The sequence below is a fragment of the Pristiophorus japonicus genome, chromosome 7 (genome assembly GCF_044704955.1).
Source record: "Pristiophorus japonicus isolate sPriJap1 chromosome 7, sPriJap1.hap1, whole genome shotgun sequence".
NCBI classification, from domain to species: domain Eukaryota; kingdom Metazoa; phylum Chordata; class Chondrichthyes; family Pristiophoridae; genus Pristiophorus; species Pristiophorus japonicus.
The window spans coordinates 205,729,754-205,747,839 of record NC_091983.1 but is presented as its reverse complement, the minus strand read 5'-3'; the positions used below and the strand labels follow the sequence as shown (position 1 = coordinate 205,747,839).

The following is an 18,086-nucleotide window of genomic DNA, read 5'->3' as shown; positions in this document are numbered from 1 at the left end:
CAGGGGAAACATCCTCCCTGCCATGTCCTGTAAGAATTTTGTGTGTTTCAATGAGATCACCTCTCATTCTTCTAAATTCTATAGAATTATAGGCCTAATCTACTCAATCTCTTCTCATAGGACAATTCCCCCGTCCCAGGAATCAGTCTGGTGAACCTTCGTTGCACTCCTTCTATGGCAAGTATATACTTGGGCAAGGAGACCAAAAACTGTACACAGTACTCCAGGTGTGGGTCTCACCAGGACCCTATGTAATTGCAGCAAGACATATTTACTCTTGTACTCAAATCCTCTTGTAATAAAGGCCAACGTACTTTCTCGATTGCTTGCTGTACCTGCATGTTAACCTTCAGTGATTCGTGTACAAGGACACCCCAATCCTATTATTATTTTCTAAGTGCCCTGTTACCACGTCCTTAATAGTATTTTCTAGCATTTTCTCTAATAACTGGTCTGTAGTTCCATTTTCTCTGATCTGAGTGTTACCAGCACTTTCTGGTTTCAGATTTTTAGCCTCCACAGTATTTTGCCTCACTACTCCTTGTGGCAGCATGTTCCATATTCTTACCACAAAGTTTCTCTTGAATTCCCCATTGGATTTATTAGTGACTATCAGTTTTATTTATGGCCCCTAGTTTTGGTTCCCCCACAAGTGGAATCATCTCAACATCTACCCTATCAAGCCATTTCATTGTCTCAAAGAGCTCTACCAGGTCACCCCTCAAGCCTTTTCTTGACTCGAGAAAAAAAAGAGCCCCAGCCTGTTAATCTAACCTCTCAGTTCTGGTATCATCCTAGTGAATCATTTTTGCACCTTCTCCAGTGCCTCTATATCTGCCTTTATAATTTGGAGACCAGAACTGTTCACAGTACTCCAAGTGTGGCCTAACCAAGATTCGATTCAAGTTTAACATAACTTCCCTGCTTTTCAATTCTATTCCTCCAGAAATGAACCCCAGTGCTTGGTTTGCTTTTTAAAAAAACCTGTGTTGCTACTTTTGGTGAGTTGTGTATCTGTAGTCTTGCTAGATTTCTTTTGGCATCGGGCATTAGTTACATGGAATTTTCTTTCAGGAATTGAGGTATGGTAGAGCTCTCAATAGAACTAATGCCTTTTCCAATGACTCTGCCAATGACCTTAAAAACTACAGAACGCAGTATTGTAAAGGAGAATCAGGTTTATTCACTTTACAAAGGAGAACACAGCCTTAATCGCTGTAAACCACTGATTTATAGACAAATATACATAATTCTGTCAACTAGCTAATGACTACATACTGTAACATACTAACCTGAAAGCGTGGGTTCTAGCTGGCTAACTACCAAAACCTATGACGCTGCATATTTCACGTCCAAACTATGTCCCCCACATCAGGTTAAAATGCAACAGCAGTAGTCATGAATTAGATGACTGGGTATCTGTCCACCCTCCAACCCCTCTTCAAGTGGTCACGAGTTATTACCACATCACTGCCTGTGGCAAATCACTCCACATATAAATGTGTTCCAAAAACGATCTGCATTAGAAACATGGTTGCAGAAATATATAATATTTGTGAGCTGTGCACCATCAATACAGTCAAATATTTCTTGGAATCCAAAGTGCACGAACAGTTCTTAACGCACTCTTGACTGCCAGTCCGTCACCTGCTTTCCAAAACTAAAGAAAAAGTAAGTTCCTGCGTGGAAAAAGACAAATTCAGATGCCCAGGTCAGATTCATTGGCCCAAGTGTGCAGAGTATGCAGTCAATAATTTTTTTCAAAAAACGGTTTTATTCTTCTTCACTTTCATTGCCTGTGTGTAAGTCCTCTCCAGAGTCTTCGCTGATTTCTTTGTCAATACGCATTTTTGGGTCGCCTGCTCTCTCCTCTTCCTCATCCTCCTCCTCCTCCCAGTTCTCCTGGTTTTAAAATATTGGATATGTATTACAATATTTCCTATGACTTAGTTGTCCGCATACATACATGGTGGGAATGAGAGAATTAAGAAACTGAAAGTTCACATTTTCTTACAATTTTCACAATCATTATTTCTGATGTACTTTTGCACTTTGAAAAGGTACTAGATGGGGTGCAGATTGTGGAAAGTCTAACTGAATTAGTTCCTAGAATTCTTTGAGTCACAGCTTCAGAATATGTTTAAATGTTAACTGCAATCACACCAAGAAATAAAAGTCCAGGCTTAATGGCTTGCTGCTTCAGAATATCTAAAGTGTAATAAATGTTTATAAAAAGGATGTTTTTAAAATCAAGGGTTAACAGAAAATGTATCCACATATTGGTACCAGCCTATTTTATGCCAAGATCTTCTGTGTACCTCGTCCACCGAACTTCAGCTCAAACCCCGATTCGAAGTGTTCAGCTGAGTCATCATTTTGCGCTGCACTTCAGTGTATGTTTAATGTGCCAGACTAAAAATATCAATCCTCTCTTAACACAGGCTGGCTTTGTAGGAATTGCATAAATGGATGATACGAAGTGCAAATCACAGGCATTGCGGCAGGTGTAGCGCAGAAGGCCTGAACAAATGACTTGTGTGCTCAGAGAAACACGTACAAAAAAAATAAACCATTGGCCCTGGACTCAAATCTTCGTTTAGAACCCCATAGACGTCCACTTCAGAACTTAGCTGAGCGGATGTGCGCAGGGGAATCCGCTTAACCAACCTTGTGCAGAATATCCCGTTGCTGAGCTCTAGCAGTTGGACATAGGTGTTCTGGTGTTCTTCCAACATGATTTTTTAAGACATGGGCAATAGAACCAAAAGTAAACTGCATTGTACCCAATAAGCAAGTGGCAGTGATCACACAGATTGGGACATGTACCTGCCAGGTTTATTCTACATTATTCACCTCACTCAATTGTTATGTATTCCTCTATTCAATCTGAGTTGCTACTTGGGAAAGCAAACAGAAAGCGCGAGGAATTTAATCTTGCATCTCACTGGAAAAGAACCTAGAAAGCCACAGTGCTGTGCTTCAGGTCTGTCAATAGATGCAAACTTACATATTTTGCTCAATCTCCCCCCCGCATCTCCAAAACTCTACACCCATCCTAATGAATCAGGAACCTTTTAAATAAAATTTAACAGAGACTTCCTACTTTAAATAATAATTTGGACAGCTGGTCTCTCCCTCAGACTTCAAAGTACCCTTTTCTCCCTGTACGCCCATTCAACCATTCGATCTCCGTACGTGTGATTTATAAGCAATCCGAGTGCCTGACCAGTCAAGACAATAATCTCGAATCTCTAATTCTGACCTACTGTTAACATCTAGTGGGAGCTCTGAAAACAGACAGAATCAGCAAAAAAATACCAAGTTGGAGTCAAGGTTAATCTTGATGACTAAGCAGGAAATCTTAAACTACAGAAAATGATAGTACAGTACTGCACATCAACTTTTTGGGTTGCGAAATGCTGTAAATTTTAGAGGACTGAGTAGTGCAGTGAGGATGAACATTCTTTTCATCTAAAGATGAGTATGAACTTGGGCTGACCCGACTGTAATGCAGTGTGTGAAATGAGCAGGGCAGGCTCAGTCAACCCGCCGCGCCCCCCCCCCACCCTCCAGTAAGCTGTTCTGCCACCCACATCGCTCCATTCAAATTTTTGCACATGCGCGGTATCTACAATGGAAAAGCCGGTGAGCGGACTGCGAGGGACATCATAAATGACTTGACTTGGGAGTACTTAATACAGACAATGGATGTCCGAGATAGGAAACTATTGCAGCCTCATTACTAACATCCTGTGTCTCAGCAAGGATGCAAGTTAATTTCAATTTGACGGCCTGTGGGGGGGGGGGGGGGGGGAAAAGAGACTTTCACTCCAATCAAAATTTAAAGCTTGTATTAAGTATAGCAACTGCAGTCATAGCAACCTAATTTCAATTATTGTAAACTATTCATACCACACACAGCAGGTTTGCATCGTACACAAGTACCATGAAATATTGTTGTAATATAGTCCGATGCCATTCCGCACCATTATAAACAAGGTTCGTCACTTCCTTCCCTTTTATTATACAGTGAACCACAAAACAGCACGCATATTTCAGTGAGCGATAAATAAAAGCAGAGACCGGTTTGCTCCTCAAATTTGTCAGAACAGATGTTGAAGCAAATGTCAAAAGTCGCAAGAAGGGAAAGTATCCACCTTCATTTAGTGGCAACAAACGAAGAGGAAACTGAATAGACAACGGACAAACATTAAACTTGTTCCCCGTTTTCAAGTCAAATTGATCTACGACATGAAAAGGAGAGTTCCATGGAAGACTAGGTTGGGCTTCAATGACCCGGGGCTGCTTTGCTACACTTACATCAGATTCTTGATCTGCCATCAGCTCGTCGTCTGAGTTTTCATCTTCCGATGATTCTAGAAGGGACAGAAATAAAATAACTGCAATTAATACCAAAGAACTGCAATACAACTTGCCGTTTTACAATGCCTCCTTACGTAGAACAAGAATGTCACGGAGCGTGAGGAAGACACTGAGTAGCAGATACCAAGAGTTGGTTGGGGGGGGGGGGGGGGGGGGGGGGGTTGGAAGGAGTTTTAGCCGAAAGCACAGATGTATATTTCAAGAGTCTTTTGAAGGGAAAGAGGTGACAAGGAGAAGTGGTTTCGGGAATGTTTCAAAGAGAAAATACTTAACCATTGTTAGATGCCTGATTGGAGTATACAATATAAATCACCAAGATACAGAAGCTAACAGCTATCAGCAATAGGAAAATATTTTGGGAAAAGCAGGAGGATTCATGACTAGGAAAATCAAGGCCACCTGGCAGTTACTCTACTTAAATAATTATTTTTTTGCTCAAAATACAAGATTAAAATGGTGGACAGTTCTCATTTTGAGGTATGCATTTACCAAAAAGGCCTTCCATCAGTTCTATAACAAATATGGTAATGCAGTGATGCGTTAGTACAGATAAGCATCGCCAACTGCTATGAAAGTACACTCTTCACTATACAGTGTTTCCTATTAAAGCATGTATTCTACTATTCAATCTGAGCTGCCACTAGGGGAGCAGGCAGAAAGCGCGCAGAAACTTGATCTTGCATCTCAGTAAATAAACCCAAAAAGTTATATAGTGTTTAACTTCAGGTCTGTCAATAGATGCACACTCTTTTCCGCCCATTACAATAATAGTTTTAACTCATTATTCCTAGAATTTAAATAATAAAACATTTCTCCTAGCATCCCCTTTTGGTTTTTAAAAATGTTTTTGATTACACTTCTGATGCTCTTCAGAACATTTTTAAACATTAAAAGTGGTATATAAATTTGCTGTGTTTTGAGATACTGCACATCATTATTTGCAAGTCATCTACAAGATGTACACAGTGATTGGCTCTTACCTTCCTCGTAAACTAGTTTTGCCGTTTGGTTCACACTGCTTACAACTTGTGCTTTTTCTGATGCTGCAACCTAAGGGACATCAAATCAGCAGCTAAGTTTCACATATACACTCCTTACAAAGGCAAACTTTGGCAACTTCCATGAAATGTTACGTTTACATCAAAATATGCATCCTGAACAAAGAACACATTCGAAATCTAGGCTCAATTAAGAATGGGCAACCCCATCAGACTATAATGAACAGCAGCAAATATGGTTTCTAATATTCACGAGTGTGGCTCCAGATACATTTAGCTCCACGATGGGGCAGTACGTTACACCAGAATAGCAGCACCACAGATTCCCACTGGTATCATTAGCTAGGGAGTACCCCCAACTGCAACTGTGGAGGCACCAAGTGGAAAATCTAGGACCAAAGCACATCACCTGCACCTCAAAAATAGAGGGGGGTTTGATGAAACCAGTGAAACCGTTAGGGAAATGTACGTAGAGGGGATCTCCGGACCCACAGGTTGTTGTGAAATGCATGCAATAATTGGATTTTTTTTTCACCTTCCCTGCACATCTAGTACTAAATAAATGTCTCCAAAAGCAGACAACCGCTCCTTACCTGTGTAACTAGAAGGTAAAGTTTGCCATGCAGACGAGAGAGCTTCTGCAGAGTTTTTACCCTGCTCTCCATCAGCTGGTATAGGGCTCCTAACTGTGGTACAAGATCAGGCAGCTGCAGAGAAAAGAAAGACTTGAATTTCTATAGCGCAGTTCACGACCATTGGACGTCTCAAAGCGCTTTACAGCTAATGAAGTACTTTTGGAGTGTAGTCACTGTTGCAATGTAGGGTCAAATCAACCATTTTAATGCAAGCTAAGCAACAACCAGACATCTGTAGTGCAAGCTAGTTAAAATCACACTAACTTGTGAAATTCCAATTTCTTTAACATACAGTACTTAATTCTTTACAATAAATATCTGAACTGTAAATGCTGAAGATTGTTAAACCAAACTTGAAGAACCAGATAGCAATCCCACAATTTCTACAGTGCCGCCATCCCAAGATTCTTTCATATAAAAAAAACACGCGTTCTAATTACACATTCAAACCTTAAGCACATGCAAAGAAAAAGATAGTTTATCTCGGCTCCAAGTCTCACCCCTTTACCAGAATCAGAACACCTAAAGCCTCACCCAAAATCTCTCACACACACAAACAGCCAAGAGGATTTAAATGGTAGCACACACTTCCTGCGAGAGTCAACAATATAGAATTGTGCATTTAAAGATACAACCTGTAAACACTTTTATGAATCAAGCTTATGTATGTTTTCCTCTTTTCAATCTAAACTGCCACTGGGAGGGCAGTCAGAAAGCGCGAGGAAATTGATCTTGCACCTTAACAATAAAGAACCAGAAAGCCACAGTACTGTGCTTCAGGTCTGTCAACAGATGCAACCTTATTGGCTTCTCCAGCCCTGCACCTTTAATAGGCTATTAAACAAGATTTCCCACATCCATTAAAAAGTGAGTTTGAAGATTCCAAGTAGACTACCAAAGCTAATATTCAACACATCTTTCATGAGACTGAGTAAATCAAACAGTATTACTTACTGTAGACAGATAAGACGCATGTAGGGTGAAGATTGCCTTGATCCACTTGACCATTAGCGCAGCACTACCAGTAAAAGGATAGACAAGGCCATTAAACGTGTGCCAAATGTACACAAAACTTATTACAACTTATGACTATATGCAAGATCCATTTACATTGCCTTGAGGCACACAGGTCTTAAAATCGCTAGACCTTTGTTACAATTAAACTACAGGAAAGACTGGAGATGAACTTAAAAGACATGTCCCCAGTTATGCAGGAAATAGAAAATGCTCAGTGAACATCCATCCAATAGCAGAGATTCTACACTAACTTTAGCACCACAACCTGATCGTGAGAATTATAGTAATTCCTCCCCTTAAGGCATCAACTCAGATTAGACTATGGTCCCTGTATGCAGCCCCTTTGACACCTTCCCCATAGCCATTCTGGGACAGTGTGTGGACCTTGGCAGCGAGTGTCAGTAGCCTTTAGATCACAGAGGAATCAAGAGCCTTTGTGTTCTGCCCTGATCTGATGTGGTTACTTTGTAGTACAGCTCACAGAATAGCAAACAAAGTAGAACCCCTGACCAAGATCAGTTAACTCCACACAAAGCAGGGATTGAGGCAGGGACTTCCCTGTCCTCTATGGCTCAGTTTGATGTCAGGAGGTGCTTTGATTAGTCAAGGATATCCAAGCCTTCTGTCTTTGTGGTATAGGTGATTAGAACAAAAGCCACCTATAAAGTTTAATTCAAAGTTCCCATTAATTTGCATATATCTTGCATTGCTGATACCAACAGATCTTGGTGTGTCGATGTAGAAAATAATCAATGAGGCAATAGCATTAAGAACAAAAATTGAAACATAAGATTATGAGGGGGCTTGACAGGGTAGATGCAGAGAGGATGTTTCCCCTCGTGAGGAATCGAGAACTATGGGCCATAATTTCAGAATAAAGGGTCACCCATTTAAAACAGAGATGAGGAATTTCTTCTCTAGAGTGCCGTGAGTCTGTGGAATTCTCTACCCTCAGAGAGCTGTGGAGGCTGGGTCATTGAATATATTCAAGGTGGAGAGAGACAGATTTTTGAACTATAAGGGAGTCAAGGGTTATGGGGAGCGGGCAGGGAAGTGGAGTTGAGGCGAAGATCAGACGAGCCATGATCTTATTGAATGGCAGAGCAGGCTCGAGGGGCCAAATGGCCTATTCCTGCTCCTTTTTCTTATGTTCTTATGTAACAGCCTTTTCCAGTTCTCCAGGCAGAAGAAATTCAAATAGGTCAAACCAATAGGTCAAAGCCATAAGCGCAAAATAGAACACAGCTGTCTGGTCTTCGACAGCCAGATTGCCAGGGCTCAGGGGCTGTGTGGACCATGCGTGGCAGTTTGGACACTCCTAAGCCAGGATAGCAGAATTCAGCATTTGATTAATAAGCTTACAGTGTGGTACAGAAGGGAAAAGAATGTTAAAAGGATCATGCTAAAAAAAACCATCAGATTTCACATTGCAGTAATTGAAAAGAAATTGCTGCAAAATTAAAACCTCACCTGTAGGGATGACCTTGTAATCTCCTTTGGATCTGGAGAAAAAAAAAACAGAAGAAACAAATTACTTTATACAGAAAGCTACCGAACAGCACATGATAGCCAGAATTAATTACAGCTCCAGGGGAGAAAGGTTGGGTGCCGTACTGAAGCAACATGGCGTGTGACACCACATGATCAAATGTGGACTTGTGCTCACCAACTCCAAAATTCAACTTCTGGTCTAGACTGTGCAGATGTGGGGGCGAAGCTCAAAAGGGAGGGAAAGGTAGCCTGGACTATCGGAAACAGCCTTTCTAATGCCACTGTCACGCTGAGCCAAGCCCCGAGTTTAATCAGTTGTCAGCCTGGATAGTTGGGGGTATCTTGCGCAAGCCTGGCCTCTATTGAACAGCCAGCCAGTTTTACTGGCACAACAACTGCCAAGAGTTTGATATCCCATTTACCTTCCATTTCAACTGAAAGGAGGAAAAATACAAGTAGAATTTGATTTTTGGGAGTCATGGAATTAAAGGGGAAAAAGAGAAGCAAATGAAATTTCAAGTTATTTATCTGTATAGATTCTAGAATCCATATACAATAGAATTACAAACTTTTTGTTGGAACCTAATTTCGCAGTAAATTTCAACAATAAAATGAACTATGGTAATGCCATTGCAGCATCAACACGGCAAAGCACTATTTATTGCTGTCATGGTCAAACTGACTGGCCATCAATCAAATTTGCTGCAGAAACTATTATTTGCAATGAATCAAAACTTGAAGCACCACATCTGGTGCCAAAACTGAACAACTGAATCATATATTACCCGGGAAACTTCTCATGCAAGTTAAGTCAGCTGGTGGGCACAAAGGATGAGTTGACCCACTCGAGACTCCACCGAAAAAAAAGAGTCAAAATGATCTGGAACTTTGAGCATACAAATGGAAGTCATCAACATTTCATTCAAGAGTTACAACCCAGGAACTTTAAAGCTTCACCCTCACTGACCTCATCGTCTGTGGAAGGCTCGATGTTGCTGCAAGTTGTCAGGCAATAGTACTTAAAATAAAGTCTATTGCTTTGACCAAGCTTTTGGTCACCTGCTCTAATATTTATGTGGCTTACGCTCCTGCGAAGTGCCATGGGACATTTTACTATGTTAAAGGCGCTATAGAAATACAAGTCGCTGTTGTTGCATTTTTCTAAACTTTATTTTTACTACAGAAACCTTACCTCTTGCAGCAGTGGAATTACTGCAGGAATAGGTAACTTGGCAATGGTGGTCTTTATCAAAGAATCCTTCTTTGTCTGGAGTACTTTCTGAAGGGGGACGATTAAAGAAAAAGCAGTGTTAAAATTACCAACATTTTCAGCTGTCAGCACCTTAAGACATCTCAAGTTTCATAAATATTCATGTTTAACAAATTATTTTGACGTGCAGTCAGTTGGCAATGAAACGTCTACGCCAGTTGATCCATATCCAATGATGTCTTGATTGACAGAAAAATAGCTGGAATGCCAGCACAACTTCAACTACCACCATGCAACCGAAAAGGTCACCCGAGCTACCAAAATATGCTGCAAGGCCTTGGATTAATGAACGAGACACCCCAAAAAATGCTGTTCTCTATTACTACACAGGAGTTTAAGAAAGACAGACTTGGTTTTATATAGTGCCTTTCACGACCACCGGACGTCTCAAAGTGCTTTACAGCCAATTAAGTATTTTTGGAGTGTAGTCAGTTATAATGCAGGAAAAGCAGTAGTCAATTTGCACACAAGCAAACTCCCACAAACAGCAATGTGATAATGACCAGATAATCTGTTTTTTTGTTATGTTGATTGAGGGATAAATATTAGCCAGGACATCAGGGATAACTCCCCTGCCCTTCAAAATAGTGCCAGATCTTTTACGTCCACTTGAGAGAGCAGACGGAGCCGTGGATGGTGGGAGAGGTGGTGAAAGTGCTGGCGTTGCATCTCCTGTGCATGCGTGGGAAAGGGTACAGGTATTGAGTGATGCATGTAGTCACCTACTCTCCACCCCTTCACACACCTTTCCCTTTTGTTCTTTTCCTGCCTCCCCCATTCCCCATGCTCTGTATTTGTTTAAAAGATGGGCACGATCACTGCATTGGAGATCTCCCGGCATGCTCTCCTCCCTCCAGATGAATACATATTTTATTTGGGATTCCTTTGGATGCATACTTTTCCTTGTTAAGTCCCAGATCCTGATTTCTTCCTTATGATCTTGACTGTTAATCTTACGTTACAGGAACAGTATTGGTGCCATCTAGTGGTAAAAGTATCAAAAACTTCCAGTTCTGATGAAAGTTCATCGACCTGAAACGTTAACTGCTTCTCTCTCCACAGATGCTGCCTGACCTGCACAAGTGTTTTCCAGCATTTTCTGTTTTTACCAGGAGGATGGTGGTTTCCCAGATAAGGTGGCAGCACCAGGAACACTAATATACACCCAGGCAAGGTGCCTCAACGCAACCTAAAGGGAAAGCAGTGATAGGATCGGTCCAAGTCAGCATGGATTTATGAAAGGGAAATCATGCTTGACAAAGCTTCTGGAATCTTTTGAGGATGTAACTAGTAGAGTGGATAAGGGAGAACCAGTGGATGTGGTGTATTTGGACTTTCAAAAGGCTTTTCACAAGGTCCCACACAAGTGTGCAAAATTAAAACACACGGTATTGGGGGTAATGTACTGACGTGAATAGAGAACTGGTTTGCAGACAGGAAGCAGAGAGTCGGGATAAACGGGTCCTTTTCAGAATGGCAGGCAGTGACTAGTGGAGTGCCGCAGGGCTCAGTGCTGGGACTCCAGCTCTTTACAATATATATTAATGATTTAGATGATGGAATTGAGTGTAATATCGCCAAGTTTGCAGATGACACTAAACTGGGTGGCGGTGTGAGCTGTGAGGACGACGCTAAGAGGCTGCAGGGTGACTTGGACAGGTTAGACGAGTGGGCAAATACATGGCAGATGCAGTATAATGTGGATAAATGTGAGGTTATCCACTTTGGGGGCAAAAACAGGGAGGCAGAATATTTTCTGAATGGCAGATTAGGAAAAGGGGAGGTGCAACAAGACCTGGTTCATCAGTCACTGAAAGTGGGCATGCAGGTACAGGAGGCGGTAAAGAAGGCAAGTGGTATGTTGGCCTTCATAGCTAGGGGATTTGACTACAGGAGCAGGGAGGTCTTACTGCAGTTGCACAGGGCCTTAGTGAGGCCTCACCTGGAATAGTGTTCGGTTTTGGTCTCCTAACCTGAGGAAGGATATTCTTGCTATTGAGGGAGTGCAGCAAAGGTTCACCAGACTGATTCCAGGGATGGCTGGACTGTCATATGAGGAGAGACTGGATCAACTGGGCCTTTATTCACTGGAGTTTAGAAGAATGAGAGGGGATCTCATAGAAACGTATAAGATTCTGACGGAACTGGACAGGCAGGAAGAATGTTCCCGATGTTGGGGGAAGTCCAGAACCAGGGAATATAGTCTTAGGATAAGGTGTAGGCCATTTAGGACTGAGATGAAGAGAAACTTCTTCACTTGTTAATCTATGGAATTCCCTGCCGCAGAGAGTTGTTGATGCCAGTTCATTGGATATATTCAAGAAGGAGTTCGATATGGCCCTTACGGCTAAGGGGATCAAGGGGTATGGAGAGAAAGCAGGAAAGGGGTGCTGAGGGAATGATCAGCCATGAACTTATTGAATGGTGGTGCAGGCTCGAAGGGCCGAATGACCTACTCCTGCACCTATTTTCTATGTTTCTATGATTCTACTCGGATAATTTCTCCATTTCAATCCTTGCTCCCTACTGCTACAATGTTTTCTTTAATACTGCCATACCCTTCCTGCCCCTCCTGAAAGTTTTCTAACCCAGATTATTGGCCAGCTGCAGTCACATTTCATCTAGTATGTTATGATTTACTACTTTATATTAATCATTCCATTAACCTGTTTTTCATATCCTGTGCATCATACACACTTTATTTGGGATTCCCTTAGTTTCTCACTTTTCCTTGTTAAGTCCCAGATCTGGATTTCTTCTTTACTATCTTGACTGTTAACCTTACGTTACAGGAACAGTATTAGTGCCATCTAGTGGTAAAACCTGGCCTAAGCACTTAACAGAAAAGAATAGCAACATCTTCAACATGAATGGAAGTGGACAGCACGGCTACTATATTGACACAGAACAAAACAGTTACCAGTATCTAAACTGATAGATGACTTCAAACTGGAAGATATCGTTGACTATAATAATAACTATCAGCACTGCAACAATTAAGAAAAAAAAACAAGGACATTAAAAAATGTTGATCTCAGACTTAGCAATCGGAACAGATGTTAGCAGGTTCTTCTTTTTCCCTTTTGTTCTTCCATGTTATTGTGCCCAGTAAGCTACTTTTCAAAGACAAAGAAACAACTGGGAAACTGATGAGAATCAAGGTGCTGTTGCATTGGTATGTTTAGTGGCCTCAAGAAAACACTTATGAAATATCAAGTTCTAGTAACTGCATGCACAAGGCACACAAGTACTGTGCACAGTTCTGGTCTCCACATTATAAAAAAGAGATAGAGGCACTGGAGAAGGTGCAAAGATTTACAAGGATGATACCAGAACTGAGAGGTTATAACCATTAGGAAAGATTAAACAGGCTGACTGTCTTTGCTCCAGAAAAGAACACTGAGGGTGACCTGATAAAAGTTCTTTAAGAGCTGCCATATGGAGTAGTTAAGACAAATAGCATTGATGCATTTAAATGGAAGCTAGATAAACACGAAGGAGAAAGGAACAGAAAGTTACGCTGCTAGAGTTAGATGAAGGTTGAAGAAGGCTCATGTAGAGCATAAATACCGGCAAGGACCAGTTGGGGCGAATGGCTCATTCTGAGCTGTACTTTATGTAAAACCTTTAGTAGGCAAGACGGGATAGGACTTGGTCTTCAGAAAAAAATTCCATGTCTGTACAGAAAGCTGACAATACAGAAGTCTTACGTTTAGAATAGAGGGGTCGCTGCTTTCTAACCCTTGTACGAGAAGCACCGCATAGCTGTCAGTCTGTGGAAGTCCTGGTTTACTTTTCATTTTCATCACATCGATATCCATGGCACATAGACGCTCCTCAATACTCCACTGAAAAAGGTACAAACAGTTAAACACACACACACGGTCACTCTTGTGGTGCCACGAATTTCTTTCTACATGCAGTGTTCCTGAGCCACTGAATCTCTAACTGCCCTAGATAATTCAATCATTCTCGGCAATTTTCTACTCATAAAATAATTGAATTTAAATAATTTGAATTAAGCCATTTGGAATTTACATTCCCACTAAACTTCCAAATACTGCAACTAACTTTACAGGTGTTAAAATTCTGCTGCAGCTTCAGCTTGGTTGCGAGAAGGGATATATTTAGGATTCTTTAGATATATTTAGATATAGGATATTTAGAATTTCAGATTAAACCGCATATTTACCCTAAAATTCATTTGTATGAAATCAATCCCTTTGGCCATGGTTTTCGGTACCAGGGTACGTTTTGACAGACTGCCTCCACTTCTTTAACATTTAAAGTTCCATAAAGAATGAAAGATGATGGTACAAGGGAATCAGAACTGTGCCCACCCTGAACCCCAAGCCGATGTGTCAATACTTTACCTCATTTTCTGTTCCCTTCCTCCTCTTAGCTTCACTCTTTCTTGATTCCATCAATGTGGACTTCATGCTTGTATTATGCCCAGGGATACCAGGCACTAACACTTTAACGCCAGATGTTACGATTGGAGTTTTTATCTACAAGATAAAATAGGCGAATAGTTAACTGAGAATCCGGTAGGACAGTTTCTGCACACTAAAGATCCTACAACCTTGCGAATAACTGTTAAACCCTCATACTGATCAGACATTCATCTTTTCTATATACTTGTGCTCGTTTCACTAAATATGCAGAAAGTGATTTTCCTTTAATATTAAAACCAGGATGGGACATGACTGAGGTTCAGATATCAGAAAACCATGTATTGCAACGTGAAGAGTGGAAGAGCAATAGTGGTAGGGAATTCGATAGTTAGGGGAGCAGACAGGCGTATCTGCGTCCACAGACGTGACTCCAGGATGGTATGTCACCTCCCTGGTGCCAGGGTCAAGGATGTCACTGAGCGGCTGCAGGACATGCACGGGAAGGTGAACAGCCAGAGATTATGGTCCATATTGGTACCAATGACATAGGCAGAAAGAGGGATGAGGTCCTGCAAGCAGATATTCGGGAGCTATGAGAGAAATTAAAACGCCGGACCTCAAAAGGTAGTAATTACTCCCAGTGCTGGTGAGTACAGAAATAGGAGGATAGAGTAGATGAATGTGTGGCTGGAGAAATGGTGGAGGGAGGGTTTTAGATTCCGGAAGCATTGGGACAGTTTCTGGGGGAGGTGAGACCTCAATATTCTCGCGCGGGGGGGGGGGGGGGGGGGGGGGAAAAGACAACGACGGGCGGACAGGAACTTAAAGTAGATTCAGAAGTGAGAGAAGCAAAGATGGAATTGGAAAGCAGAAAATTAAAAAGTGCATTTGGAAGGCAGAGGAAACATAGCCTAGAAAATAGACATGGGAGTCTGCCAGTGCTAAATGGTATATACTTCAATGTAAGGAGTCGAGGGAATAAGGCAGGTGAGCTGAGAGCACAGATAGACACGTCGGAGTATGATATTATAGCTATTACTGAGACATGGCTCAAAAAAAGGGCAGATATGGCAGCTCAACATTCCTCGTTACAGGGTTTTCAGACAGGATAGAGAGGGGGGGGGGGGGGTTAAAAAAAAAAAGGAGGGGGGTTCGCAGTATTAATAAAAGAAACAATTACAGCTGCAAGGAGGCATGCTATGTTAGAGGGGTCATCAAATGAGGCCATATGGGTTGAATGGAACAAAAAAAGGGGCGATCACACTGCTGGGCGTGAACTACAGACCCCCAAACAGTCAGAGGGATATAGAACAAATATGTGGGCAAATTTCTGAGAAGTGCAAAAACTATAGGGTAGCAATAGTGGGCGATTTCAACTACCCTAATATTAACTGGGATAGAATGAGTGTGAAGGGTACAGAGGATGCAGTATTCCTAAAATGCATTCAGAAGAACCTTTATAGCCAGTATGCAACAAGTCCAAGGGAGGGGGCGGTTCTGAACTTTGTTTTAAGGAATGAAGCAGGGCAGGTGGAAGGGGTATCAGTGGGAGAGCATTTTGGTGCTAGTGATCATAATTCAGTTAGATTTAGGGTAGTTATGGAAAAGGACAAAGGTAGACCAGGAATAAAAGTGCTCAATTGGGGGAAAGCCAATTTTACTAAGCCAAGATGTGATTTAGCCAAGGTGGACTGGAAACAGCTACTGGAAGATAAATCAGTGTCAGAGCAGTGAGAGTCATTCAAGGAGATCCTGAGGGTTCAGAGCAAGTATGTTCTCTTAAAGAAAAAGGGAGGGACGAACAAATGTAGAGTCCCCCTGATGTCAAGGGACATACAGGGTAGAATAAAGAAAAAAGGTAAGCTTATGACAGATACCGAGGGCTCAATACTTTAGAAACCCTACAGAAGTATAGAAAGTGCAGAGGTGAAATTAAAAAGGAAATTAGGAAAGCAGAGAGCATGAAAACATTTTGGCAAGTAAAACCCAAAAGACGTTTTAAAGATATATTAAGAGCAAGAAAATAACTACAGAAAGAGTAGGGCCTATTAGAGGTACTTAGTGTGTGGAGGCAGATGTGGGTATGGTTCTTAATACTTTGCGTCTGTTTTCACAAAAGAGAGGGGCGATGCAGATATTGCAATCAGGGAGGAGGAGTGTGAAATATTAGATGAAATAAACAGCGAGAGGGGAAGTATTAAGGGGTTCAGCAGCTTTGCAAGTGGATAAATCCCCAGGCCCGTATGAAATGTATCCCAATCTGTTGAGAAAGAGAGGAATTAGCAGACTCTGACCTTTTTCCAATCTGCTCTGGCTACAGGTGTGGTATCGGAAGACTGGAGGACTGCTAATGGTGTAGTTTTGTTTAAAAGGGGAGAAAGTGATAGACCGAGTAATTGCAGGCCAGTCAGCCTGCAGGAAGATATCAATTAACTGGTCAGTTAGGCAGAACAGTGGCAAATGGAATTCAATCCAGAGAAGTGTGAGGTAATGCATTTGGGGAGGGCGAACAAGGCAAGGGAATACACATTAAATGGTAGGACACTGAGAAGTGTAGAGAAACAAAGGGACCTTGGAGTGCATGTCGACAGATCCCTGAAGGTAGCAGGCCAGGTAGATAAGGTGGTTAAATAAGGCATATGGAATACTTGCCTTTATTAGCCGAGGCATAGAATACAAGTGCAGGGAGGTTATGCTTGAACTGTATAAAACACTAGTTAGGCCACAGCTAGACTACTGTGTGCAGTTCTGGTCACATTATAGGAAAGATGTGATTGCATTAGAGAGGGTACAGAGGAGATTTACAAGGATGTTACCTGGACTGGTGAATTTTAGCTTTGAAGTAAGATTGGATAGGCTGGGTTTGTTTTCTTTGGAACAGAGGAGAGGCTAAGGGGAGACCTGATTGAGGTGTATAAAATTACAAGGGGCCTAGATAGAGTGGATAGGAAGGATCTATTTCTCTTCGTAGAGGGGTCAACAACCAGCGGGCATAGATTTAAAGTAATTAATATGAGGTTTAGAGGGGATTTGAGGGGAAATCTTTTCATCCAATGCATGGTGGGGGTATGGAACTCTCTGCCTGGAATGATGATCGAGGCAGAACCCCTTACCACTTTTAAAAAGTACTTGGATGTGCACTGGAAGTGCCACAACCTACAAGGCTGGAAAGTGGGATTAGGCTGAATAGCTCTTGGTCGGCCGGTGCAGAGACGATGGGCCAAAATGGCCTGCTGTAAATTTCTATGATTCTATGCAACCATTTATCAACTACTAAGCAGTACAATATCCTGGAGCTCGCAGCATTATCATCCCAGTCGTAAGGCATATTCTTTGAGCGCTGCTCAGTGGAATGTTAGGAACATTGGAACAGGAGTAGGCCATTGAGCCCCTCGAGCCTGTTCCGCCATTCAATGAGATCATGACTGATTAGCAACCTAACTCCATATACGCGCCTTTGGTCATATCCCTTAATACCTTTGGTTAAACTTTGATTTGAAATTAACAATTGATCTAGCATCAATTGCCATTGCAAAAGAATTCCAAACTTCTACCACCCTTTGTGTTTCATGAAAGTTTTTGTTCCAACCGAGGCCCAATCTGAAGAATTAAGTTGACATTTCACATCACTTCCTTTGGCTTACCTTTGTTACAGCAGCTTCCATTGTGAGTGACAGAGTCGTCTGTGTATCTCTCACCAGGCAAATGTGGGATTCGGTGGTATTCAATGTCTGAAATGAGAAACGCCGGCTATTACTGATGGTTACTTTCACATCTTTGGGAGAGCTCACTCAATGTGGAATAAGAAATTAACCCCAGAGCACTATTTTAAATATCAGACCATGGCTGTCAGACAAGGGATTCTAGGTACAAACTGATGGGAACATGGAGATGGCAG

At 41.8% G+C, this 18,086-nt stretch overlaps 1 protein-coding gene and 3 non-coding genes across 4 annotated transcripts in view; all 4 read right to left on the bottom strand.

Annotated features, from left to right (window-relative positions):
* Positions 1-1,160: 1,160 nt before the first annotated feature.
* Positions 1,161-18,086, bottom strand: part of wdr43 (WD repeat domain 43) — a 62,246-nt gene continuing 45,320 nt past the window's right edge. The window contains exons 9-18 of the mRNA XM_070885735.1: positions 17,833-17,919; positions 14,168-14,302; positions 13,505-13,642; positions 9,717-9,803; positions 8,504-8,535; positions 6,971-7,034; positions 5,975-6,088; positions 5,364-5,433; positions 4,321-4,376; positions 1,161-1,902 (exon numbers count right to left, since the gene is read on the bottom strand). Coding sequence (XP_070741836.1) covers positions 1,774-1,902; positions 4,321-4,376; positions 5,364-5,433; positions 5,975-6,088; positions 6,971-7,034; positions 8,504-8,535; positions 9,717-9,803; positions 13,505-13,642; positions 14,168-14,302; positions 17,833-17,919 — 912 coding nt within the window. The 3' untranslated portion in view covers positions 1,161-1,773. The remainder of the gene's footprint in view (positions 1,903-4,320; positions 4,377-5,363; positions 5,434-5,974; positions 6,089-6,970; positions 7,035-8,503; positions 8,536-9,716; positions 9,804-13,504; positions 13,643-14,167; positions 14,303-17,832; positions 17,920-18,086) is intronic.
* Positions 2,866-3,001, bottom strand: LOC139267658 (small nucleolar RNA SNORA31). The gene has a single exon (XR_011593939.1). It is a non-coding gene; the product is annotated as a small nucleolar RNA SNORA31 (small nucleolar RNA).
* On the bottom strand, positions 4,992-5,127 carry LOC139267660 (small nucleolar RNA SNORA31). The gene has a single exon (XR_011593940.1). It is a non-coding gene; the product is annotated as a small nucleolar RNA SNORA31 (small nucleolar RNA).
* On the bottom strand, positions 6,681-6,814 carry LOC139267661 (small nucleolar RNA SNORA31). The gene has a single exon (XR_011593941.1). It is a non-coding gene; the product is annotated as a small nucleolar RNA SNORA31 (small nucleolar RNA).